At 44.1% G+C, this 27,938-nt stretch overlaps 1 protein-coding gene across 1 annotated transcript; it reads left to right on the plus strand.

The window, feature by feature from the left end:
* Window positions 1-27,586, plus strand: NHS (NHS actin remodeling regulator; the record flags this gene model as incomplete). The annotated part of the gene is made up of 8 exons (XM_075022206.1): window positions 1-153; window positions 2,557-2,690; window positions 11,462-11,524; window positions 13,764-13,956; window positions 17,340-17,471; window positions 18,734-21,694; window positions 22,208-22,334; window positions 23,068-27,586. Coding segments are annotated over 8 exons (4,388 nt in total), but the record flags the coding sequence as incomplete, so codon positions are not given.
* Window positions 27,587-27,938: the final 352 nt, after the last annotated feature.

The following is a 27,938-nucleotide window of genomic DNA, read 5'->3' on the forward strand; positions in this document are numbered from 1 at the left end:
CTGTCTCCAACCTGGATGCAGAGAGCAAACTGAGTGTCTATTACCGAGCACCTTGGAATCAGCAAAGAAACATCTTCCTCCCCTCCACCAGACCGCCTTGCGTGGAGGAGCTGCACCACCACGCCAAGCAGCACCTGCGAGCCTTGCACAGAGGTAGGTGCTTGCACACGCTCTGGCTCCATTTCCACACACATGACACCTCTCCACGGTCCCCTCCTGGCAGCAGCAGGGTGCTCAGGCACAGGCACAGGGCTGTGGGCAATGGTCTCCACTAGGACTTAGGTACTCAGGGTAAGAAATAAAGCTGAAGAAATTCTAGCAGTAGAAAAGGCTTGTGCCCCCTTCGGCTTGTTTGTGATTACTAGAGTAGAGCTGAAAAGGACTTTTTACTTTTCCTTTTTACATTTTTTGTTTATATGTTTTTCTATTAAAGTGGGTATGTCTGAATTGTGTGAGCAAATCCATGCAGTGACCCCAAAAGGATGGAGGCACTGAGTGTTTCAGCAAGGCCATCTTGTCTCCCTCCACTAAACAGATGTTAAACAATGCCTCAGCTCCACAACAGATAAGATTTAGCTTCCCGAGGGCTGAAACTGGAGCCCAGTGGTATTACAGTTGCCACAGAAACTGAGCTGTCTGCATGGGGTTTCCAAGCACGATACTGGAGGAGACCTGCATCCTTCAAGGGTGGCAGCTGAAAGCCAGGTGATACCCCAGACAGCTTGGCAAGGTCGGGCAGGTGTCCCCTTTCCAGGCCAGGGAACACCTCCTGACATCGCCTAACAAACTGGAGACGTATAGCTTCAAAACTGAATCACATTACACAGGGAGGAAGTGGGAGCAATCAAGGTCATAACCAGGCTCCTGGATCCCTGCCATAAAGGAAATTTCCTGGGTGCAAATATGTGGATGGTCCTACAACAGCACGCTACAGGGAAGGCAAAAGATGGGGAAAGGTCAGTTTTCACTGGGAACCTAACCGAGGGAAAATTCTTACTGGGAAGCACATAAAAGTAGGCAAACAAGCCTGTCTTTCTTCTATGCCATAGGGAAGAAGAAAATCCATGCAGGTCACCCTTAAAATGTTCAGCAGCAGCCTCCTGTGTTGCAATTGTTTTGCACCAACAGCTACCATTGCCTTGCTCATTTATTATTGTTATCAGGTTAGAATAATAATTGATTACTCGGATCTGCAGAGCATCTTGTTAGCTGGATAAAATGTTCCAATTAATTACCACATTTGAACCTCTCTACAGATTTTAGCTCAAGAACACACTGAGGGTGCAGTATGTCTTCATAGCACTGCAAAAAGTGATTCAGATGAATTGCAATCACAGTAGTGTTGGAGTAGAGAAGTTGGCTTTTCTGCTCTTAGCAGCTCTGCTTTGCAATTGTCCCAGGACCAGGCTGATCTCTGCCTGCCATCTTGTGGGCAGGAGAAATCCTGACAGCAGCTCAGGAAGGCAGCTGTCAGAAAATGCCTCATCTTTTTAAAGTTACAAATCTCTGTTTTGGCAACTTCCCATCCTCTGCGTTTAACGGCAGCTGTGCAGGTTCAGCAGGCAGCTTGGCATGTGCGGCTTTATTTTATTTTCCAAATAACTGCATATACTAGCTTGAAATTATAACTGGAAATTTACCCTAAACATGTTTATTGTGTCTCACCTGTTTCTTCTATCAGAATTTCATCATCTCTTTATCTATTTAACCAGGAGTAATTAAAACTAGACATTAGATCAGAAAACAGCTATGCTAGCAGCAAACATTGTTGGCTGGACTGTATCTACGTGCATCAGGTGAATCCCCTTCCAGCAGCTCTCCATGCAAACACTAGCTATCTGACTGTCACCTAAATTTAGAGATGGGGAGTCCTTGAGCGTTCTCCCATTCACTTGGAAGGTTTCAGAGGCTTGGGACTGATGCTGAAAGAGGACTGAATATTGTGAGCCCATGGTGAAGGAAGACTCCTCTGGGCCTGGGGTGGAGAGATCTTGACTTTTCCAGGATGATCTCTTCCATGCTGGGACAGAGAGTTCCACTGCAACAACCTTCATGATGTCAAGCCAATGCTCAGGACTTGGCACTGCCATGCAGCTGGGGAAGGAAATCCTACCTGGGGCTGTGTTTCCTTCATTCTCCTCAGAGGGGTGTATTTTAAATGAGTAGAGTGCAGTCATTGCTGCAGCACAATATTTCAAGGCAACAGGAGCTGCAGATTCCCACTGGGAATCAGGACTCGGGTCCCAAGCGCCTAAGAAGGTTAACTCCTTTGTCACTTGGCATAAAGGGTATAAAGCCCATCTGAGGAGAATTCAGCTTCAGTGCACACGCTGGGTTGTGTTGTATGAGCATTGCTCTTCCAGGGGCTTGGATGTCTGGTAACTGCTTGTCCTCTTCAGTTGCAACAGGGATCATAGTTAGCTGTCAGTGGAGAAGAGGAGGACCTTCATCTTTGCAGTCCACATCCTGTTCGTGTGTCTGTTGTGCTGTTAATAGAGATATTTATATGTTTTTTACAGTCTGAAAGCCTCATGTCTCCTTTCTCATCCAAAACAGAACATCGAAACCGAGGTGATAACAGAGAGCAAAAAGTCCAAGGCCCCATCACTGTGGTGGCTCCTCCCTTTCCTCCCTTCCCTGCAATCTGCAGTCAAAAGAGGCAAGCGATAAAGGACCGGCACTTGCTACCAGTAAGTCTTTCACTACAGCTATCACACACAAACACGTTATCAGCATTGTGGGACCTGAGTGTGACAGCACTTCACAAGCTCCCCCCACCCAAGCCTATGCAGGTATGACACAGCTGACCTTAAAGACTGTCAGCAGCATAACTCAGGTCGCAGCTTCCAGCAGCCAGCCCCAGGGTGGATGTTTCCATTGAGAAACCTCTTATTTTTTTGCCGATTGACAGCACTCATATGCACTCATTCACATACTCCTCCACAGCCCTTCACATTCTCCACTTGTGCTTTAGGTAGTACTTCCAGGACCGTCCTGTAATTTCAGAAAGTGCCATAATTTCAGCCCTTGCATTAGCATTGCCAGGAGCCAAGAACTCAAGGGCTTTGAGTGCTGGCTTGAGACTCACGTGTGCAGTTAGGCTCAACAGCACTTCTCCAGCTACAAGGAACTACATGTTCCATGTATGTATGGGCAATGGACCTGTTCTGCAGTATCCACCTCCATGCAGTTTTTTCAGATGCTTTGTGTCTCACGCATGTCCTTGCAGCCAGACAAACAGGAACTCCAGCTGAAGATCTGGTCCTGTATGTCTGTGCTGACTTGTCACTGCTGCACTAATTTGAAATCAAATTAGTGTTGGCAATATGGTATTTATCATGGTTAAAGGAAATGCACCAGATCCACAAGTTTAACTCTGATTGGGTCCATAATTCCCACTGGTTTCAGCAGGACTTTGCTACCTTTGTGGCTCTGGGTGTTTGACCCATGAAACTGCCATAGTAGCTATATTCTGCCCTGTGCTGAGAGCCATTGCATTCCTCAGACCAGTTTAAACTCCACAGGTCAGACCTGGATTTGACTTTTAAGTGATGCATATGTCTAATTACAGGCCTCAGTATAGAGATAGATCTGTCCTGCATCTGCAGGTACAGGGACATTGGCATCTACAGAGATGTTATACCCGTGAGCACATTGTGAGTCTGTAGCTACTGAATCGTCACTCACTTAGCTTAAAAATCCAAGTACATTCATCCTAATTCTTTATATTAACCATATGGAAATACTATAATGGTAAAGGAGTCACAACGTAAAGCACATGTCCAGGGAACAAAACATCAGCAGCTAGCCAGTCCATAGGAAGAGTTTTGTTTCTCATTTGAAAGCATGAAATGCATGATGAAGTTTTGATTAGTTTGACTATTCTGGCTTTTTGGCTGCTTATCTGGATAATTTTGAAGAAAGCATCACCATCACTGCAGGCTTTGAACTGGTTAAATTTGCAGGCCTTATGATTCAACTGAAGATATCCTGATGGTAAGGGACAACATAGAAAAGAGTTGGAAGACGGAAAGGAAAAACAGGCTTACCTGTTTCTTCTTTGTAAGTCATCATCAAAGCTAGCACTGTTGTAGGGTCACTGAAAGGTAAAGGAGAGGTGACCCCCACATTATGGTTCAGAACTAGTTACAGACAATAGTTTGGACAGTATATTGAACATAAATGTCTCTTAGTTAGTATCAGATGGGGAACAAGGCATGTCTTTTGAAATTGCATACTCAGTGGTGAAAGGCCTGAATCTTTGCTGTGTTTGGAAAACAACCAGTGCTCTTTAGACATTACTTCCATCTGTGGAACACAAAATAATAATAAATAGTGAGCAACCCTCCGAGTCCTGTATTAGTTGGCAAAATTAAGTCATGCTGAATGCAGATGTCTTGGCTTTATCAGCAAGTCCACCTTTTTCTTTTCAAGAGGGAAAATATTAAGCTTTGTGCCCACCCATATTGGGCCTTTTTTTGGAAGCTGACCAGATTCAGTGTTCCCCTAAGGAAGAGCAAGCAAGAGCTGCTTGGAGGTTGTCATCCTATTGATTTCAAGGCATCTGGTAATGTTCTGCTTTGGTAATTGCAAATACACCAAGGCCAGAGTACTTCAAAGTGCCTTGACCCATTTCTGAGAGAACATGAAGCTGCACATGAATGCTGTGTCTGGCAGAAGGTTAATCAGAGATTTTTACAAGGCACTGCAACAACGAATAGCTAATTGATATTGTGCCAGCCTTCATGACTTAATGATATCATTACAGGAGAAAGTTGAGAATGCTGTTATTGGCTAGCTTGCCCTTTTTAGCATAAGCTTTTTGACATCTGCAAATGTGTATCTGCTTCAGGGACTGTTGGTAATGTTTGATATCTGATTCCAGTTGATTGTATCATCTATTCGTCAATGAACTAAAGATGTTAAATCCCACAAGAATTTTTATTCATGGCATAGCAGTCTATTCTGTATTCCACTTTTCTGATGCATTGGAAAGGTGATGGTGAAAGCAATACTAAAGAACAATAAAAGCCCCTTTCTGTGTTACTTATGAATTAGAAAAGGGATTGTTTCTTTTAAATTAGGAAAGGGATCAATGAGAAGCTGGGAAATTTTTAAAAGTTACAGGATCTGACTTTTCCAAACTGACCATCTAAGTTAAATGAATGCATTAAGGTACTGAAATAAGTGGCTTGGTTTTGAGAAATGTTCAGATTACTACTGTGAGACCTGTGAGAGCTATCACTACTGAAAGGTACTGCAAAACAGGTCAGCTATGTCTGAGACCAGCCAAGGCTTCTATATTTATACCTTTTGGCTGCTGTTTTTATAGCTACCAATTAGGTGGCTATGAGCTTTTCCAAAGGTCTTGCATATTGTACAGTAAAGCTAGAGAAAATCAGCCACAACAGATGAAGATTCATTTTTAAGCATGATTATCTTTACAGGAAGGAAGATGCCAAAATCCCACAAATTCCAAGAAAGACCAAATGAATTCAAGTCCAAAGCAACTAATGCCAGTGTAAATGTGTCTGGAGGGACATTTTGGACTGTTCCATCACAAGGTCATTTTGTCATGAGAAGAAGCAGAGAACTAGAAATGACATAGGATCTTTTGTGTCCCAGGCAAGACAAGTTTGGAGTTAGCTTTATAGTCTACTTTTGTTAGAGGAACTGCCCTCATTTGTCTGATGAAAGGTCCACTTAGCCCAGAGGCCAGAAGGGGATCCTTCAGGAAAGAGTACAAGAACAGGGCATGGTTTATGCCATTTATTGTCCCATGATTTATCCTTCCAGTTTCATACAGAAATTGGTACAGAGGTCCTGAGCCAGCAACTAAACACAGAATAATAGCCACCAAGGAACCTGTCTGTGTTGCTTTTGAGACTTGTTTATTCCATTTTCTAGCAAATTTACACCTTTGGCCTCAACAGCATCCTGCGACAATGACTTTAACAATCTGTATGAAAAATGTATCTTTTGTTTGTTTCAAACCTGATGCCTCATAATTTCATTGCATCCCTTCTTGTTCTTAGACTGTGAGAAACAGTAAGCATTGCTTCCTCATTCCCTTTCTCCGTGCCCCTCCTGGTTTTGCAGACATGATTTTACTTTCCTATCCATCCCAGTCATTCACTTTTAAAGCTGAAAAACTCTACCTAGCATACTTAGTCTGTCTCTACACAGAAGAACTATACAACCAAACACATTCATAAGTATCGTTCATTCAGGCATTTTTACCACTGAAGAGAAAAAAAACCCAAAAACCTGAGGAGAGTACGAGAAAGTTATGGACTTGCTAAAATGAGGGAAATATTCCTTGCACATGTTCCCATGGCAACCCTGCCTGTAGCACTGCTGAGGCCAGTCACTGACTGTGAAGATGCTTTGTCATTCCAACTGCATTTCAGCCTTCTCTTTCATTTTCTCTGCATTTTTTCTTTCCCTGCTTTCCCCAAGTCCATCTAGTCAGGCTCTGAAATCTCAGTGTTCAAGTTCAGAATGTCATGGGACTACACTTTCTCAAACCCCTCATGGCACAGCTGTTATAATAAAACAAGGGAGATGGAGCAAAGAACTCAATATTTCCAAATTCATATTCACAATTGCACAAAGTTTGGTGCCAGTTTGTTCATAAAATCTGAGCAGAAATCTAAGGGACAAGAAGCAGGAGGTTGTTTTCCAGCCAGGCTGTGCCTCTCCCTGAGACTTCAGCTAGAGGAAATGTGAAGAGAAAATAATGCATCAGGTAATTTTATTCCATCTCCCTGACATTTAAAAAATATTCCCTATGGTCTGCTTTAGGATGCTTTGTACAGCAAAGGGAGGCACAACTGAATGTACTAACTTTCACACAGTTTTGTGCTGAAGCCATACGAAGCCGCAGTAAAAAATAACTGAGTTAAGGGCCGGGCATGAGTTGGGCTATGCACTTTTTGTGTGCAAATCCTGCCTGTAGCTGTTAGAAATAAAACCTACCTGGCATTATTTGCCAGAACGAACTTGTATAGCAGTATTTGTGCAATGAGCCTAACACCTACTGCCCTGTATTGTGGGATGATTATTTTGTACCTTTGTCTGCTGGAATGCCATGTGTGGTATGACTTCTGTCAGGAAACATGTCTTATTTTTGTCTTTACCTTGTCAAAACATTGGAGCAGTACATTAATTGTTAAAGTATTGTCAGTACTTTAGCAGATCGCATTTGTGATGCTCCAAAAGAAAAGAAAACACCCACAAGCAGATAATACAAAAACTTGAGAATGAAACATATGGAAATGTAAACGTTGGGAGCAGGCAGGTGAGCAGGGTTGTATTTTGCAGCAGAAGTAGCATGGTCAGAAATATTCCCATTACATATTCAGCATCAGTTGACTGTGTAAGAAAGCTGCTGTATAGGTACAAATGTTAATTTCTAATTAAGTAGTCAACTGTGCTCTGAAAACACTGGAAAGCTGCTAACCTTTTATTAGTATTTCTTCTTCTTTTACCAGACCTTTAATTTTCCAATGTGTCAATCAATAGCATTTTCCTTAACTCCTGTGAGTTAATGAAGCAGGAGGCTCTCCTTTTTACAGGGAGACAGGGAGGTTTCACCCAGGGCCACAGAAGGAGTCAGTACTCAACTCATGTGTACGTGAGATTGAACACTAGTTCACACTTATTCTATGTTACCTTTCCAGTATGCGAATGATTGCTTTCAAACAAGAACTCAGGATGTACTGTTAATAAGTACATAGTATTTCTGTGCTCACGTAGGGTGAAAGCATCCTGTATGTATGTTCTGTTCACTGCTGGAAATGGACCATATATGAAGCTTGCAGATGCTGAAGCTACATGCTGATACTCTGCTTGGGTGAATGTCACCCACTTTATTCACAAGGTCATCCTATGAAGGAAATTTCCCCCACATGGTAGTATAGAAGCCTGAAGTCAGAAATAATATTGATCCCTTATGCTTTTTGTTAGCTGCAACTTTTAGGTGGCAGGAGTCAAAAATAATCCTCTGGAGAATAGCACTGTGCTGCTAGCTGCCTCCTGCCCTCGACAAGGCTGTGTTGGCACTGCCAGCACCGGCCCTGTGCTTCTGGGGGTTGTGACTCAGCCACTGAGATTTCCTGTGAGGTAACACCTTGCCTACATGGTCAAACAGAGCTGAGGGGGAAGGAATCAACTTGGCCATGTCTAAATTTGACAAACATGTTGAGGATAAATGCTCTTGATGAGGCTTTAGCATTCTGAAGACATCTTTAATTACCTGAAGAAAAATTAGTTCTTTATTCTTTGGTTTATGTTTTTCCCCTTGCTATTGCACTGTGTTCAATATGCCCTGTGCAGTAACTTTGAAATCCCAGTATCTCCAGTAATGCTATCACTATAGGTAAGGCAGGCTAGGTACATGATTTAACGCAAATGTTACTTCTTGCACCAGGCTTCCCTTATATCATGAAGATCCTGAATGACAGTGGTATCTCAAAGCTTTGAGGGCTGGAAAACAGAAGGGCTTAAGTGGCATTTTTGTCCTGTCACTGGCCCATTCATTTCCTCCTCTGGATCCCAGCTCTGGGACAATAAATGGGGCAGGCCCATAAGTTGCCAGGCTGTCGACTGCTAAATTGCTCCTTTGTCATTGCACTGATGGTGTTCAAGATTTTTATTCGCTGAAAGGGTGACTCATGTCCTGACTTGGGTACCTGCAAGTAACGCTAGGCTCTTCCTAAAATCAGTGGGGAGAGTGTTCCGGGTCGCTTCATCTCGGCCTGAGTTAGGTGCTGATGGAAGGTGAGCTGAATTGCCCTGCAGCAAGGCCATGTCCTCTTTCTCTGTAGGGCACTATAGAGTTGACTAGTTCAGACTTGGACATCTGACTTTTTTGCTGTAGTGCACAGAAACCAAAGACTTTCACATCAAAGAGATGCAGAGCACTGAGAAATCAGATCACGTGCATATACAACTAAGATACTTACTGCAAAGCAGTTTCACGAGCACAATGGCACCTCTGCAACTGAAGTTGATGGGATAGCTCAGAAAATAAAGATGCTCGCATTTGTCAGTGACTGCAGAATAAATCCCTATTCAAGCAATTACATACCAGTTTGGTTTCAAAGCAATCTTAGCCCATTAAAGAAAAATGCCTATTTAAAGTGTTCTGGCTTTGTATTTAACAGATTGATTATCACCATTGCTGTTTGCCAAGCACACCCACACAAAAGAAATTCACTTTGAAAACTGCCTAACTGCAGATTTGCCCATCAGACCAGAACAGCCTTGGGTATATAATAATAATTTCTTGCTTAATTATGTGTTTACTCAGGACATTTAGAGATATTCCGGTCTTCTGAGTGAATGAAAACATTTGAAGAGTGGCAGCTCGCTCTCTCACCCAGTGTGGAGGTGTCGAAATGTTGAGGCTGATGCTATACCCCAGCATGCCTTAGCTGCCCAGCAGCAGGCACTGCGCAGGAACAGGCAGTTGGTGACCTCGGGACCCCTTGGCGAGGTAGCAGTGCCACCAGCTTTCTCAGGAGCACCACTGTGACAGCAGGAGCTGAAATTTTGCCAGTCCTTTTGCCTCCATTTTTGTCCTGCCTCCTCATGGTAGGAACCTACCTAGAAGCTTTGTCCTGCCATGCTTAAACAGGGACCTGAGACTTCGGCACATCAGACGATGGCTGTGGGCACACGTAACCAGGCAGGTGCTTTCTCGGAGGCATCAGGCAGAGCGGCACGTGGGGGAGGTAGGAAAGCCCTGTGCTGACAGATGGGTAGCCAGACCTTGCTTGAGGCCAAAGCTGAGGTCCCGCTGTTTCCCCCAGGGAGGTTTGCCCCTGAGTGGCTTGTGCATGTAGCTGTGCTCAGAGCTCAGCGTGGGAGGTCCCTCCCATCCTCTTCTCCTTGTGCACTGACTAGGACCATCATAGGCCTTTGTGGGACATTGCAAAGATTTTCATATCCTGAACTCTTGTGACCTCAGTATCATTTGTCTCCCCATCTCGACCCTCCCTAGAAATCCTCTGACATCTTCCATGGGGAAGTTGAATTTCAGTTCAAATCCTGATTCTGTTAACTGCAGCCAATCTGCTCAGAGCAGGTGACTGGAAACTTGGCCAGAGGACTAAGGGTGAAATCGTCCCTGGGTATCTGAAGAGTAGACTGAACTGGTTGATGTATTCAGTTATCTCCACAGACTTTATTGCATAAACAGAGGTGTTTCTCCTGTGATAAGGACTTTTCCCAGCTTGGGAGAACTGGTTTTCCACTGACCTGGGTAGAAATGAACCTGCTGGAAATGTTAACTGGGAACAGTCCTCCTTTGATTTACCGCCCCTGCTCTTCTGTAAGGCTTATGGGCAGTTCATTTGGAGGCTTCCCATAGTTTTAGTCCTGCACATGGGACCAGGGCAAAGCAGGAGGTGTTGCACATCTAGGAAGAGAGTAGGACAAGACGGAGAATTATGCCTTTTGAGACTCACCACAGCTTTTTTTTTTGAGAAGGCCATTTAATGCAAAGTCTTTAAGACTGAGGTTTGTGGTTCATCCATCATGGTGTTGATAATGATTGGGAGGAAAAGCATTCATAGGATTATTTGGCAGGTCTGCTAACTAATGAAGGGGGAGATAATAACCCCCACCAAGAAACACATGCTAAAGCTTCCCAGTGTGATCAACAGACCCATTTTCTTTATCTCTTTCTTTATTTTTTGTTTTATTTCCTATTTCAAAAGAAGTCATCCTTCACTCCTTGGTTTTGAAAACAGGACATTGCAACAAACAAACCAGAGTTTCTGCCAGAAGAGGATTTTGGAGGTGCAGGGATTCAGCGAGACCCAAGACATTGTGGGCATTGCTGTTTGTCCTTTCAAGCATTATAAAAAGTGGCAAAAAGCCAATTGGCTGTTGTCACCCTGACACGATGATCACAACCTTAGAGATGTAATGGTAACATCAGAAAACTTTAGCAAGCAATGTATTTGATAAATCACGCTCAGGACCAGCATTATTTATATCCATTGCTTAAATACCTCATGCAAAAAATTTCCCTTATATCATGAAATAGATAATTTATAATGTAATTAGATACATACCTTGCACTGCTTCAGCTCCAGGCAGTACACAGTTTGAGTTACCAAATCAATACAAGGCATTCTTGGACAATTTAAGCATGTCTGTACAAGGAAGTTGAACCAATTTCACTGCAGTTTTGTCTAATCTGAGTAAGCAAAATCAGCACAGACTTCACAAGGGTCCAAACCACTCTGTGGGCACAGTTGCTTGAGCTGCATTTTGTAGAGAAGTAGTCTGTTCTGGGGAACAAACCCATCAGTAGGAAATAGGGTGGAAATCTCAACTCGTTTTGCCTCTGATGCTAATTTATCCAGACAAAAATGATGTGGTTTTACCAGAAACGTTTGGTCTATGTTTTTAATTTATTTTTTTTTTTTTGTACATTTCACATTTATAGTTTAACAGCACCCGTTCGCCCTCCCCAATTGAGTGTTGCCACATCACCCCCTGGAGTAGAAAGGTACTGGAAAAACAAGCAATCCTCAACTAACAGCCCTGTCTCACTCTTCTCCATTCCAGATCCTAACCCTTCCTCTTGCTTGCTTTTCATTTGCTAACTTTACTGTGCTAAAAGAAGCCTTTTCTGTTTTTTTCTCATGTCAGTAAGACACAATAATGACTTTTTTCTTTTTCCCCCTCTTTCATTCTTCACCTCGGATGGGTTTCAGGAGCTCGTGGCCACGAGGCCACCTCCTCCTATCGCCTTCTTTAAAAGGCCTGAACTGGGACTGACTGGATAGTGTTAGCAATTGCATTTCATTCTCTTGCAATGTTTTTGCCAAACTATCCCTTTTCTTCTTTTTTTCCTAAATGGTAAGAAATTGTTCAGGCAATGCCAGCACGACAGCAGGTATTTATTCTCTGGCCATTTGGTGATGCCACTGTTTGGAGAGGAGGGGCTCTGGCAGCCAGGGTCACTTCACCCGCTTTGTCCAGCACTTCGTTGTCATCCAGGGGAGGAATCGGCAACAAATGCAGCCTCCGTGTGTGTGTGTCTGTGTGTCTGTGTGTGTGTGTGTCCGTGTGTCCATGTGGCTGTGCATGTGTGCAAGGGGTTTTTTTTTTGGATGCATGCATCAAACTTTTTTGGGGGGGGGGGGGGAGTTACCTAGGAAACAAAGTCTTTTGTGCTTGAAGTTTATATGAGCTATTCATGTCTGCCGGGGATCAGCACAAAAGCTGCAGGCAGAAAGAAGGCTGCAATGTTTGACTGAAATCCTACGTGGGAAAAGGAGGTTTTCTGTGGGTGGGAGGAGAAGGAAGCATGCGTTGTCTTGGGTCTGTGGGTGCTGCGGCAGGTGACATTGGTGAGGTAAGTGCCTTCCAACAGTTTAAATAGTAGCTGCTGAGTTAAGATCTTAAATGCTTTTGGGGCCACGGCGTAAATGCTGTTTGGCAAGCCTGAGATGGTTAATTTCCCCGGGATTTGTGAGGACCCTGGGCGGAGGAATGGCAGAAGTACAATGGCAGCCCAGACGTGATCCTGCAGTGTTCAACACCCGCCTGCTCAATGCCCTGCCAGGGAGCCGGAGAGCAATATTTTATCTTCACCATGTTTGCTACCGAAACTAAGCTGGCAAATAAAGTGTAAACGGCAGACATGAGGGGGAAGGCTGGTAGTTAAGCAGCTGGGAATTCAGGACTGAAGAGAAAGCCAGCCTGAAAGGGATTGCACTTCATTTTTAAAAACCAAGAGGCAGATGGACACGCTGGGCTGGTCGAAGAGTTGTCACAGCTTATAGAAGAATGTATTAATGGAAAAAGAGAGGGAAATTAGGCAGAAAAAGGTAAGTGTTTCTCCCCTGTGTCCCTTCCAAACAAAACAGAAACTTTTTTTTGCAAACAAAGAGACCCCCAAACCCGAGTTGGTAGCCAGAACCAGATGAAAACGTGCTTATTTATTTCTATTTTACTAGATGAAATTAGAGTGGCTTTGCAAGACAGGGTGTTGTTGGGGGATTTTTTATTTCTTCCAAAAGAAAACAAACCATCTGTGTTTCTTCCATGCAGTTTACTTTTCTCTCCATTTCTTTATCTTCTGTATCTAGTGCTTCTTGTAGCGTGCTGTAAAAATGTGCATGGTTTCTAAATAACTTTTTTGATTTCTTCTGGTGGTGGCTACTCTTCTCCTTGGCCACTGTCCCCCCACCCCAGCACTGTTAACGCCGGCCACTTCCCACGCATAGCTGCTGGGTAGCTGTAACTTAAGTCTGCTCTTGGTCTGAGTTTGTAAAAATGAAACGCAAATGGTTTTCTGAAGTACAGAGGGGTCTTAAACTTTGGGCCTTCTGATGCTTGTCCTCGAGTGGTTAAATGGGCCAGTCCTCGGTAGCAGTTAGTGGACTCCGGTGTTCAGAAGGTTGCGAATGCACATGAGGGCCCATGTGTCTAACGCTGATGGTAATTGAGGGCACGCTTGCAACGGCTACCCACAAATGCAGAACGTGCCCCTTCTGGTGGAGGAAATGTCCTGTAAATGTCACTGTAAATATGCTGAATTCCAGTACGTTGAGGTATTTTTCTTCTATTAGCAGGATGTTATTTTTCCATTGGAGAATAGCTTGTGCTGTCTGACTTAGCTAGAACAATTCCTCCTTGCATCCCTGTAATTGATTTCTGATCTGTGTGTCTGCTTTGTTTCAAAATTAGCCTCATGTGCCTGAGTGGGAGACACTGATTTTGAATGTATTCATTTGCAGTCCCATCCACCAGAGGACGAAGATACAGATGTCATGTTAGGTCAGAGGCCGAAAAATCCAATACATAATATCCCTTCTACACTGGATAAACAAACCAATTGGAGTAAAGCACTACCTCTCCCAACTCCAGAGGAGAAAATGAAACAAGATGCCCAAGTGATTTCTTCTTGCATTATCCCCATCAATGTCACTGGTACAAATCTCTTCTATTTCTTTTTGTATTTATTGCATGGTTCAAGGGAGGTCAAGTACTTATTTTGTTTAATTTATTTGAAGTCATGGGATTGTGCAGTCTGGGGGCAAAGACCCTAGCTTGAGGATTTAGTTTCTGGAAGACAGTGGGCTAAATTCATCCCTCATGCGTGACCACTGGAGTCACTGAAGCTGCATCTAGGATTAATTTGGCCCATATTTTCAGAGTCTTGTTATACAGTGTAACATAACACTGGTTCCCTATATAAACAATGTACTTCTGTTGTGTATATAACCTACAGTTTGTATTTACAAAGACCTCAAATAACTTTTTGAATGTAGCTGACTGAAATAATGCAGAAAGCCACCAAAATTAATCATATGATTATCATGTGTAGCAGGAGAAGAGAAACTAGAGAATGTAGGCTACTATTTGCAGTGCTTTAAACATGCAAGGCATGACTGTGTAGCATGCAAACCATCGCTCTGAGATCTCTTTACATGCAGCTATGCTGAAGGTATAGTAATGGCATTTTCTTTTATTTCTATAACATTTGGATACATTTGACTAGTTTTATTTGAAGGAGAATTTGTTTACAGAAGCAGCAGGTATATCACTTATTAAATGTGATAGATGACTTATTTCCAGGATAAAAAAATCAGGCTGTTTTTCTCTTTCTCTTTTTCTCTTTCTCTCCTTCCAGAGGGCTATGGTAAACATAAAGTTGATCTGAGTTTTCCTCAATAATATTTCACACCAAGTTTTGATTAATGTAAGAGCATAAAGTGGGCTGACTTCCACAGTTATAGACTTGAATATAAACAATCAGGAAAAAAGCAGGGAGCTTTCGGTTAGCCTTCATTCCCCAGAGATTTTCCCAGTAACTGAGGGGTTGGAGGGGGAGGTCACAGCCCCTCACATCCCATTGCTCTTCCCCATGTCTGTCAGTGGTGCCCAACCTTCCTGCAGGACAGGCTGTGGGGTTCAGCCCCCAACTGAGGGGCTCTGGGCTTTTGGGCTTGCAGCGCGTCTGTCCCACAGTGTCATGGTGACAAGTCCCCATCTGCTCCACCATCAGCTGCGTGAATCCTCCTGGTGACAGCAACTCAATCCCGGTTCCCCTCCACCCCAGCAGCAGAGGTGACACTGCACAGTGCCACCAGCTCTGCCCGCCCAGGGAGGTGGCAGCCAGGAGCAGGTGTCCCCGCCACTGGCACAGGGCTTCTGGTCATCTGGGGGCCCACGGAAGGAAAGGTGGCTGGCTGGCAGAGCTGCCTGCATACACCCTGCTGGGCTGGAGGTTGGGAGCCGGCTGGTCGAGGTCGCAGGTTGGGCACTGCTGATAAAAATCCCTGCAGAAGGTCATAGATAGTGTAGCATGTTTCCATGAGGTAAAGCTGGTGTTAAAATGATGCTCTTTCTAGAGTCAGTATAAGACCCTAACTGGTGTAGGCTTTCTAAGATGACTAATGTCACCTAATGCAGTTCAGAGGAGAGTTAGGTCTGGGACCAATGTTAACTTTTCCAGTAATAGCCATTTTTGCCTAGACTCCACCTGCCATACATTGGAACCAAATTTCCACTGATCAGTTTTACAGATCAAGAATGGTATGTAATCTTGTGGATGTTTATGTGTATCATTCTCATTAGCACTAATGGGAATAATTTGTATGCGTCACGGGGAGGATATACCCTCTTCCACTTTCCTCTCAGAGATGACCCCCATGCATCTGGCGCACAGAGCATGTTCTGCTAACTCACAGTTGCTGGAAAACCAGCCATGATGCTGATTGATTGATTTTTCATTTCAAAGAGTTTGCTTTCAGTTCTCTGTTTTTATTTTTTAAGCTTCTCCCAACCCTGAGAAATGTTCACTTTTTTGAAAATGACTGTTGTTGGAGTTTACAGCACTTTCGTTCCATATTAAAGAAAGTTCTTCCTCTGCTTATTCCAGGGGCATTGGTGGTTACAGGACATCTGTCTGAAGCCTCTATTTCACTGTAGTAGATTTCAAGAAGAACTTTTACAAGAAAGTTACTTTTTAATGTTTTACATTGTTATGTAGTGTAATATGTACGTGTATGTCTGTGTATAATTATGTTTTCTATAATTATACGCTATTAAAATATAGCTTCTTATCAGGATTTTTTTTTTCCTTTGGTTTGGTTTAGTCTGTTCGTTTTTCTTAAGATTACAAACCACTGTATCAGCGATCCTTATGTTAGTGTTTTTATGGACCTGGCACATTTTTTCCGACCTGTCCCATGTCAACTTTAGAGAGCGTAAGTGTACAGTTGTGCAAAAAGCCAGTGCAGATGGGCACTGGTCTTCTGATGGGCCTCCTTTTAACTTTGGTTTGACAACACAGTGTAAAAAAACAAAGTGGAAGACACTTCCTTGGGCTAATGCCATGGAAACATAAAAGAAAATGAGGAATTCTCACCTATTCTGTATGACTGTGGTCATAAAAAAAATGTGCCCACGAACTTGGGCTCCTAAATCCAAACTGAGGATCTTGACTGACTGTGTGACCTGATTCCCAGAGTGGACTCCCATGCATGTGCTGAGCATTTGTGAAAATCAGGCCACTTACTGATGTACACAAATAAATAGCAGCTGCCCATTTATGTCACCCTTGGCCATGTGTCATCGTCATGAAGAATGCTCTCTAAACTTGCACGGGGACTTGGCTCCATTTTAGATGTCTCCTTCCTTTTTGAAATGTTAGCTCCCTTGGCATATTGGTCTCCTAAGAAGTGCCCAGCTACTGCAATATGGTGTTATAACCTTCAATTGTTTTTTTATGCTTAGTTGCTTAACATAAGTGAGGCTGTAGCTGAACAGATTACTCTCTGCAGACAAGTTACTGTCATTGTCCCTATGACAGATGGATAAAGAGCTATAAGAAAGATGCCCTGTTACCAAGAGCTCTCAACTCTGTTCTCGTTCCTTATGTTTTTATTTTCTCTTTTCTTTTCCTTGTTTTCTTTTCCTTTTTTCTTTCCCTTCCCTTCCCTTCCCTTCCCTTCCCTTCCCTTCCCTTCCCTTCCCTTCCCTTCCCTTCCCTTCCCTTCCCTTCCCTTCCCTTCCCTTCCCTTCCCTTTTCCTTTTCCTTTTCCTTTCCTTCCTTTTCCTTCCTTTCCCTTTCCCTTTCCCTTTTTTTATGCCTTCTGTTATTTTTGGCAGACCAGGCTGCTGAGGGGGAGCTGGAATTAGATGTAAAACTGTGATATACTGTGATATAATTTACATAAGAGCTACATAAGGGCTCCCTTATGTTTATTCACAGGCTTAATCCAAGCTCACATACCTCCACTGTGTTCCAGCCATGAAAATTTGTTTACTATTTCTAAAGGCTAATGAGACCTATTTATGGGTTGCAGGAGTTGGTTTTGACAGAGAGGCTAGTATACGCTGCTCTCTTGTTCACTCACAATCTGTACTACAGCGGAGACGAAAGTTGAGGAGGAGGAAAACCATCTCTGGCATCCCCAGAAGAGTGCAACAAGAAATAGGTGTAGTATAAATACAAATCTTCCGTAGATAGCTTTCTAACCAACTTAAATTGCAGGGATATGAGCTGGTAGCCAGCCTTCCAAAGAAATGAAACATTGAAAGCATAAATGCTTGTGGAGTTTGGGAATGACGTGGTTTGTTTTTTTGATTTACTACAGTAAGCAAAGCTATATTACTCTATATGGCCTTGATGGACCGGGGGCCTTACCGAGTAATATAGATGTACGTGTTCAGCTCTTATCGTGTAAATGTTAATCAGTTCTTTTTTTTTCCATTTTATTTCTGTTACGAACCCATAGTTATGTGCATAAAAAGTAACTAGATTAAGTGAAAGTTTTTTCTTGTGTGAGGGGAGCTTAAGGTAAAGAACTGACAGATGTTGCTCAGCAAAGTGATGATGAGCTGTCACAACAGCCGGATAACTCACTCAGATGAGCAGTTGGATATCTGCCTTAGAGACATCTGCTGGTACCTTACGGGAAACTTTGCTAAACGTTCCTTTTATTTATCACGCTTGTCCTCGATTCCTTCCTTTTGTTCTTTATTACCAAGGGTATTTGCCCAAAATCGAGCAGATTGCCTCACTTTTTGTCCCAGGTAAATTAGGAGCAACTCTGTTGAGGGCAAATCCAGTGTAAAATTGGTGTTACCCCAAAACTAACAGGATCGTTATTTCTTAATGCTCATCTGCACCTGAAGATGGCTCTGGTATCTCGGTCTGTTGCTGTGAAACTTGATGGGAAGCAGAAGGAATGTGTTTATCATAGGGAATAAGCAACCAGAGAACCTATGAAAGAAAGATCCTGTTGCCTTGCAAATATTCTTGGTAGTAAAGAAGCAGACTATGGAAATTCTGTACAGACAGGTAGTCAAGATAGAATTATTTTTAGAAGCTCACGGAGTGTTTTGTCCAGCAGACACTCCTGAAAACTGCCTTTAACTAGTTGAAATAGAGTGACAAAACCTGAAAATTTAATATTTATCTTAATATTTACCACAGCAAGATCAGCTCCATGTGAGATCACATTGCAGAAATAGGAGAACTGAGATCACATTGCAGGACTAGGAGAACTTCCCCACCTCACCGGGATGAGATCTGCCTTATATACTCTTTATAGCAAAGTTAAATTTGGTCCAATGCTCAGCAAGATTAAAAAAGAAAGAATACAGCAGATAATGCTTCTTGGGTTGCGTCATGGGTTGTCTTGCGCCAGGGAACGTGGAGCTGTCTCCCACTCACCTGGCTTTCCATGTGTCCTAGATTCAGACGAGTCGCCGGTGGCGAGAGAGCGCAATGTGATTGTGCATGCAAACCCGGACTTCTCCAGCTCTGGCAGTAGGAGGTCGGGGACCCGGGACTCGGAGTGCCAGACAGAAGAAATCCTGATAGCTGCTCCCTCCCGGCGGCGGATCCGCACCCAGAGGGGGCAGAGTGTCGTTGCCTCCCTCTCCCACTCCACCGGCAACATCTTGGTGCTGGCAGACAACGGGGATGCCGTCTTTGCTGCTGCTGTAAGCAACCGCATCCGCTCGCGGAGCCTTCCTCGCGAGGGTGCCCGGGCCAGCGAGGGCCATCAGGATGCCACCGCCAAGAGTGCAGGGTACAAAGCGGAGTGCTTCCTAGCTGGCCAGGAGAGGATCCCGAAAAAGGGGAAGGAAGTCTTGAGCAAGCAGGGTTCACAAGAGCACCAGCCCATCGGTTTAACTTGTCCTCAGCACCTGCACAGCCCCGAACACAGCATCGGCGAGAGGGGGAGATCGCGGCTGTCAAGGATGGCTGATTCAGGCAGCTGCGAGATTTCGTCCAACTCGGACACCTTTGGGAGCCCCATTCACTCCATCTCCACGGCAGGAGTCCTGCTCAGCAGCCACATGGACCAGAAAGATGACCACCAGTCCTCCAGTGGCAACTGGAGCGGGAGCAGCTCCACGTGTCCCTCCCAGACGTCCGAAACCATTCCTCCTGCCGCCTCTCCTCCACTGACAGGCTCTTCACACTGTGACTCTGAGCTGTCACTCAACACTGCTCCCAATGCCAACGAGGACTCCAGCGTCTTCATCACGGAGCAGTTTGGTGACCACGCCGATAAGGTCAGGGGCCACAGGGCGAGCTCCTTCACCTCCACTGTGGCAGATTTACTGGATGACCCCAACAACAGCAACACGAGCGACAGCGAGTGGAACTACCTGCACCATCACCATGATGCCTCCTGTCGCCAGGACTTCAGCCCCGAGCGCCCAAAGGCCGACAGCCTGGGATGCCCCAGCTTCACCAGCATGGCCACCTATGACAGCTTCCTTGAAAAGTCCCCCTCTGACAAGGCAGACACTAGCTCACACTTTTCCGTGGATACAGAAGGATACTATACTTCCATGCACTTTGACTGCGGTCTCAAGGGTAATAAAAGCTATATTTGCAACTATGCAGCCACAGGCTCTGAGAGTGGCCAGACTGGGAGCATGACCTCCAGCCTGGCTGACTGTGCCTGGCAGGAGTGCATGAGCCACAGGAGACAGGGACGGCAGAGCATCTCACTGAAGAAACCAAAGGCAAAGCCAGCCCCACCAAAACGCAGCTCGTCTTTGAGGAAATCAGAGGGCAGCACTGATCTTCCTGACAAGAAAGAACCAAAGATCGGTGGTGGGCAGCACATCTCTCACACTGCCAGGGAGATGAAGCTGCCCCTTGAGTTTTCAAACACACCCTCCCGAGTGGAAGGCCCCAACCTGCCAGCCAAGCAGGAGCTCCCCTGGGCGAACCAGAGCGACGGCGAGTTAAAGGACACTCCATTTGACACTGCCGATATTCCCTCCTTTAAAGATGAAGGTGCTGAACAACCTCACTATGCAGACCTCTGGCTTCTGAACGACTTGAAATCCAGTGATCCTTACAGGTCCTTGTCCAATTCGAGCACTGCTACGGGTACTACAGTCATAGAGTGCATCAAGTCACCAGAGAGCTCTGAATCCCAGACATCCCAGTCCGGGTCACGAGCCACCACCCCATCCCTCCCTTCCGTTGATAACGAGTTTAAGCTGGCCTCCCCTGAGAAGCTGGCAGGGTTAGCCTCGCCCTCCAGCGGGTACTCCAGCCAGTCGGAGACACCCACCTCTTCTTTTCCGACCGCTTTCTTTTCAGGACCTTTGTCTCCAGGGGGAAGCAAGAGGAAGCCAAAAGTACCAGAGAGGAAATCGTCACTACAGCAGCCGCTCTCGAAAGACGGCAGCACCTCGGTGAGCAAAGACCTCGAACTTCCGATTATACCTCCTACTCACCTCGACCTAAGTGCTCTTCACAACGTCTTGAGCAAGCCCTTCGCTCACAGGCACCAGCTGCACGCCTTCAGCCACAGCAAGCAGAGCACGGCAGGGGAAGCCCTGCATCCCAGCCCTCCCTCCGCCCTTGCCATCACGCCCTCTGTTCTCAAGTCTGTCCACCTCCGGGCAGTCAACAAGCCTGAAGGAGGGAAACAGAAGGGCAGCACTCCAGACCTACTCTGCATACAGGAGACCGCCTTGATGGCAACTGACATTTCTCCGGGCAAAATGAGGCCGCTCTTAGCTAAGAAACCAGTATCGCGCCAGTATTCCACAGAGGAGGCCATAATGTCATACGTTGATGATTCCCCAGCAGAAGTGGGCCCCAGTAAGCTGCCTTTAGAGAAAAGCTCTTCTTTCAGTGGGCAGAATAACTGTGAGCAAGAAGCTGTAACTTCAGCCAGCATGGGCCTGGTTGAAATCAAACCTGGGAAGGACCAAATGCACCCAGCTGCTGAGCGCTTGCCAGAAAGCACTCTGAATCAGACGTGTGCCATCTCCACGGATGGGTTTCAGAAGGGCTTGGCTGTCCTCACAGGTGATGATGAAGCAAAGAAAGCCGGCCAGGGAGCAGAAACAGAGCACAACCTTCAGCAAGTGCAGGCTCAGCGAGAGCTCTCAGCAAGCAGCAAGGGGAGGCAAGAAGCTGGGCCTGTGGGCGAAAGCCCAGCTCAGGTCGAGGGAGCAGCCATCAGCGATCAGCTCAAGCACCAACCCGATGTAAGCCACCATGTGCCTGGGAATATTGGCTATGAAGCAGAGATAGCAGCAGTGAATTCACTCGGCAAAGTGGCAAGTGGCAAGCAGGAAAATGATATCGCATCAGGTATCCCAACCAAAAGTGCCTCTGATGACGGCAGGGCGGACGAGACAGCGGGCAGCGTGGACGAGCCTTTGCTGAAAGGTCAGTTCTGAACTCTTTTTGCATTGTACCTGATCATGTGGCTTTGGACGTGACTGGTAGTGGAGTCAAAAAGCAGGCTGGAGTTGCAAATCAGCCTGCCTCTCTAAGTTTAAGCACAGATCCCCCAATCTGTTAGCTGGCCAGCCAACCCAAAGATATTTTACACTTTTTCAGTGTATTCAGAGTGTATTTATCTGATATTTATTTCCTCCCTTGTGCTGCATTTCAGCTGAAAAGAGAAAAGGGAGGAGCACTAACCCTGGGTACAGAGGAGCCTTATTATCACAGCTGTACAGTGTTTACTGTACACTGGGAGATCCCAGTTTTGGTCCCTACCTGTGCCCCCTTTATGGGCTCCAACATGCAACTTTCATGATGTTTGGATTAGAGGATAAAATCTGTATGGTGGTATTGTCTGCTTGGTTGTGAGCTGAGCTGGTGCCTCGCATTTGTGGTGCTGTTGCAAAGCACAGCGGGGTCTGACTCATAGTGTGGACTCTTTCCTTGTTTAAGAATCTTCTCCAAGTGACGAGTCCATCATGTCTCCGCTGAGTGAGGAGCTGCAGGCTGATGCTGAGGATGTCTTCGTGTCTCCAAACAAACCCCGCACTACGGAGGATCTGTTTGCAGTCATTCACAGGTGACCTACTCTTGCAGCAACAGGAAAGGGTAACATGCAGCCCTGCACAGTCACTCACTAACGATAGCTGCAGGATGGTTATTCAATGGTTAAGTCTGTCCTGAAACTACCTTCTTTAGTTTATTGAGTTTAGTTTTCTAAAAGGCAGCTTTTAAAAGATGCTTTATTATGGTCTGATGTGCACTCTGAGTATCTTCATGGTGTCTGTAGGATGCTTAACAGATAACAACATCAGGCCGTTCTCTCTAACAAACATACATATCTCCAAAGAAAACTACGTGCAGCAGTTCCTGCCTTCTGCCCACCAGCTCTATTCTGGTGAGTGAGTCATTGTAGCAAGAATGATGAGAAGGCCTCTCTTCAATTTTAGAGTATTTTGTATTCAGCTGAAATTTGCAATCACAACTGAAATTACAGGTTTCTGATATTGAATAGGTTAAGCTGAGTATTATTATTACCTAAGACTCTGTATGCTGGTTGTGCATATATTGTTTTGGAAGAACTGGGTGATGTTGAGAGGGATTCTGTGGCTCAGTCCCTCATTCATTGCACAACAGCTATCACGGCTTAAAGTGCCATCAGTCACTGCTAGCCTCTGATATTTGACAGAGGGATTAAGAGAACTTTAGCTAATCTGAAAGCACAGTCAATCTATCTGTGAAACTCCAGACCAGCATGAAGTGTTATTCTACAAAGATAATGTATGAAAGAGTGTTCCTTTGTGTTTTTACAGATCAAAAAGGAAAGTTCTTGGGAGAAAGGATTCTGGAGACCTTTCTGTAAAAAACAGATTGAGAGCTTCATCTGGGACTAGCAGCCAGCCCCCCTCCAGCAGCACGCTGCCCGCCAGCAACGTGCCACCGGCCGGTAGCGTGGGCGCTCCCATTAGCAGTCAGAGGTCCCCTGGGCTCATATACAGGAATGCCAAAAAGTCCAACACATCCAATGAGGAGTTTAAACTACTGCTCCTTAAAAAAGGCAGCCGATCTGATTCCAGCTACAGGATGTCCGCTACGGAAATTCTGAAAAGTCCTATTTTGCCCAAGTCTCCGGGAGAGCTGATGGCAGATGCTCCCCAAAGCCTGGAGGAGTCTCCGCCTGCGGTGAGCCCTGATGCATTGTCCCCACTCTCCCCCTGCTCCCCCAGGGTCAACGCGGAAGGATTCTCCTCCAAGAGCTTTCCCATGTCAGCGTCCTCAAGAGTGGGGCGCTCACGGGCACCTCCAGCAGCCAGCAGCAGCCGGTACAGCGTGCGCTGCAGGCTGTACAACACTCCGATGCAGGCCATCTCTGAAGGAGAGACGGAGAACTCGGATGGCAGCCCTCATGACGATCGGTCTTCTCAGAGCTCAGCGTAGGCTGCGTGGGCGCCATGGCCAGGCTGCCAACACCACTCGGGCTCTGTAAGGATATAAGAGGCCAATGCTGTAGCATTCAAAAAAAAAAAAAAAAAGAAAAAAGTTGCAGGGCAATATTGATGCTTAAAAGTGTTTGTAAGATGCTGGGGAAACAGAGGACTACAGCTGTAGCTATTTATTACGTTATATTTTCTAAAAGGAGGCAGATACACTATGTTCTGTTTTCTTTTGGCTTCATTTGGTTTATCCCACTCTCATTTCCGTTGTCACTGTAAATTTCAAGGTTATACACTTTCCATAGAGTTAAAAGTGACTTTGGGTTGGTTTTTTTTCCAGAATCTGCCCGTCTAGAAGCAAATCCCTCACTGTAGTGCTTCCCTAGGGAGAAAAAAAAAAGAAAATGCTCTTGAGGATTGGTATTTTTCTACACTAAAATGAGCTGAAACAAAATTTAGAAGAAATTAACAAAACATATGTAAATACCATATTTTTGATAAAAATTTGTAAATAGAACTATCAAAAAGTGGACGTGGCAAACAATTTACTGCATAACAACTTTGTTTATAGAAGACAAAAGAAGTCAAATGTAATAACTGTATTCTGTGAATACCATTTTCATATCAAACATAAAAAATTCACATGGCCACCGATAACCACTTTCAGTGTGATAAGCCCGAAGGACAACATTGAGCAGTGGAAAGGAGGAATTCTCCGCCTTAGCTAAGGAAATGGAAAGGCTGACTGCGATTGAAGTAACCATTTGTCTTTCCAAGGCAGCTCTGAAGAAGCTAACTGGAAAGCACAGCTGGGAGAGTTACCGTGAGGATGGGTGGGGAAGGCGAGCGTGCTTCCGACAGAACAAAGTCATGTCTGATACAAAGCCCCAAAGGGTCCCATCCCACAGCCTCCCCTGGGCCTTTATTCTTGCAGGGATTGCTTCAGAGAGAATAGATGTGAGAAGAAATAGTACTTAACTTTCATATTCCTATTAGGCTATTGGGATACAGAACACGGTCATAACCTGGTAACTATAATCTTTAAACATGCTTAGTTTCTGGTTCGTAAAGGAAACAAATAAATTATAAGCATGCAAGAAGCGCTTTTGATTTATCAGCAAATATCCGCGATGAGTTTTCAGTGAAGCTTTCTCTTTGTGCTGATAAGATTCATGCTACCTAAATATTTACAAAAATGACACTGTGAAAACGTAGCTGGGAAATAGGTATGTGTATGCATTATTTATATTCATTGATGAGCTGGAAAGGGGAGAGCTCTGGTTCATTGTGCCAGCCACGTACAGTTGGGATCTTGTCTGGGTTTACCAGAAACGTGGAACAGGGAGGGGGACTGGGGTGGGGTGGGAAAGGAGACAAATCAAAGCAGCTGCTTTGATACCAATGAAGGCAGGGAAATAAAAGCTGAATTACTTGAAGTTACTTGAATTTTCTTGTCTTAAAACTGCAAGAACATGTACTTTTAAAACTTAACCCGTGAATCACTTTATACTTTTAATTTTTAAACAGAATAAAACCAACAGGCCTGATTCTCCTGTGGGCCACCACGGTTTCCATCAATGTAGCGCCATCCGTGCTACTCAGAGAACAAGGCCTTCTTTGTCCAAAACTGATGCAGTTGGTGTTGGTTGCTGTAGGATATGGTTTGGAATAGAGGAAAGGTCAGTGCAGAGAAAATAGCGTGAGGAGGAATGTGGTGTGCAGTAGGACAGGTTGAGTAGGATGGCAGAAAGAGCGTACTTTGGTACTAAAGAAATCAACTAAAAGCTGGCTTTAAGCATAAGTAAATGATAGGGAAGCAGAATGTGTGAAATCAGTTTTTACCTTTTTTTTTTTGCTTTTAATCATGTAATGCATAAAGCTGAGAGTTTTTAAAAGTGGGCAGAGCATGTTTTAAAGAGGAAGGTTCTACCTAAAACTGTTAGGAATTTAAGGAGTCTGAGCAAGTCAGAACAGTTTAACAAATCCCAAATGTTATTCCCCATAAGGTTCACATATGATTTTGTCTAGCACTTACCACAAGAAATATGTTATTCAGAGTTTGCTACTGTCCTCCTGTGTAGCCTGGTTGCATTTGGTGTGCGAGGTAGAGGCACCGTGTATGTGGTATGTGCATTGGGAAGAGGCGTGGTCCATCAGCTGAAGGCCTGCAAAATGGGGAAGTCTAAATAATCTAGAAGTCTAAAATAGTTTTCAAAAAGGTAATGGGAGCAAGGGTTTGGAAACAAAAGGCTAATAATATTAGTAGCTTAGTTGAGAAAAAAAGTCTGAACACAAGTGAAGTGAATGAATGAGAAATGTTTTAAGAGGAAACATTTAGCATATAACAAACCACTTTCTGGAGAACATGAGTAAAGGAAGTTTAGCTATTGGGCAGAAAATCCTTAGTTTGTCATCTTCAGTCATTTTCCTTAAAAATTTTACCAGGAGCATTTTTACAACATGTTTAATAGCCCTGAGTTAAATAGTCATTCAAAACTGTAAAGAGAATACAGCTGAATTGACTTTGATGATATAACTTTTTATTACTAATCCATAATTTAATAGAGACCATAAATAAATATCTATACACTAAAAATTTTTTTTTTTACTGGAATGGTGAGGCAATACTTCACATACAGAACGGCCACAGAACAAACCCATTAAAATATAGTCTTACTTCTTTTGTTTAATTTCCTAGTTTATATTTAGCAGATTGAAACCCAAATAAAGAGAGATTCACTATGAAGAAAAGAGTTTGTAGCAAATGTGGGAGTCAGAAGATGCATGGCAGGGACCCCTGTAGTGTTGCAGGCGTGCCATTAAGGCACCAGAGGACAAGCTGTAGAGTGAAGGGAACATCACTCACCTCTGGAGACAGGGTACAGTACATGCATCAGGTAAACTGCTGAACTGTCATTTTAACCTACTGTTCCGTTGTTTGCACTGATGTTATGGAAATGATTTCTGAAGTTATACAGCTGTGTGTTCTGAAAAATAACATTGTCCCACTTTTTCTTTGTTGTTGTTGTTGTGGCAGTGTAGAGGACATGGAATAGTTGTAGCAAATAAAGCATATGTTTGCTTTTGCCAAAGGTCAGTGATTGAGTGCATTTGCTGCAATGGTGGCAGATAGAGAAATACTGTAGGTTATGACTTAAAGAATTTAAAAAAAAAAAATTAAGAAGGTTACAGTGTAACTATTTTGGTACTAGCACCAGTTCATGCTGGCAGAAAAGACAATGGTTTATGGACTTGCATCCATTTTGTATTTTTGTAATATTTGTAAATATGAACTTTTTAAATTGTTGCAAAGATGGTTTCTTTTGTAAAATGTTTTCAAAGTTTACATTAAATCCAAGCCTTTGTATATTTTAGAGCTGTGCAACACTTTAAGTCTTGTATTTATTTTTAGTAAAAACAGTGACAGTTTCATTGTGAACCCCTCTCAAAAAAAATGTGTCGGAGAAGTTTGATTACCTAGAAAGTGTGTATAGAAACTGCAAATAAACGTGACTGCAATTAAATCACACCTTCTCTTTACTTTCTTGTAATGAGATGTGAAGTCTTATCTACAGACTACAAGTATGCTATTTCCAAAGGTAAGTCTCAGCTCATTACGCTTTTCAAACCATTTAATCGTGTTTTCTCTTCAACTTAATTGTTTTTATAAACTGAGTAAGGGGAAATCTGTATCCAAACTGGCATTGACTTTAAGTGGAATTTTGCCCACACGTACAATTTGGCCAGAATATAAAAAGTGCTGAATTTGCCCCTTGTCTTTTACAGGTAAGAGAAAGGAAGCTGGGATGAAAAATAGTGGAAAGACTTTATCGTCAGCTGGAAAACATGAAATTGCAACACTTCAGACCCAAGGCATAAAGAATCTAGTGACTGAACCTTATCAGATAAAACAAGCCGTGGGTAAAAAGCAGGCCATAAATGATGGACACAGAAGTGCAAACACTACTTTATTTTAAAACAGTTTGGTTACAGGAGGTTGACAAGTCAGGACATGGAAGTTCAGTGTTTAAATGACAGCCCCTGCCCATCTCTTTGAAAATTGCATACCTGCCGGAAAAGGGGAGGGGAATCATGAAACTTTGGTTTCAGCTGTCATTTTGTCAGTAGCTTTGCAACACTGTACTTGGTGTTTTAAAGAATACATCTAGGAAAAAAGCTGAAATGCTCAAGTCTCGTGCTTTAGAGCACATGGAAAAAAGTCTGCTTTGGGGAATGCTGCTGGGCTATCT

Source organism: Buteo buteo, unplaced genomic scaffold (assembly GCF_964188355.1).
Source record: "Buteo buteo unplaced genomic scaffold, bButBut1.hap1.1 HAP1_SCAFFOLD_199, whole genome shotgun sequence".
In the NCBI taxonomy this organism is placed as follows: domain Eukaryota; kingdom Metazoa; phylum Chordata; class Aves; order Accipitriformes; family Accipitridae; genus Buteo; species Buteo buteo.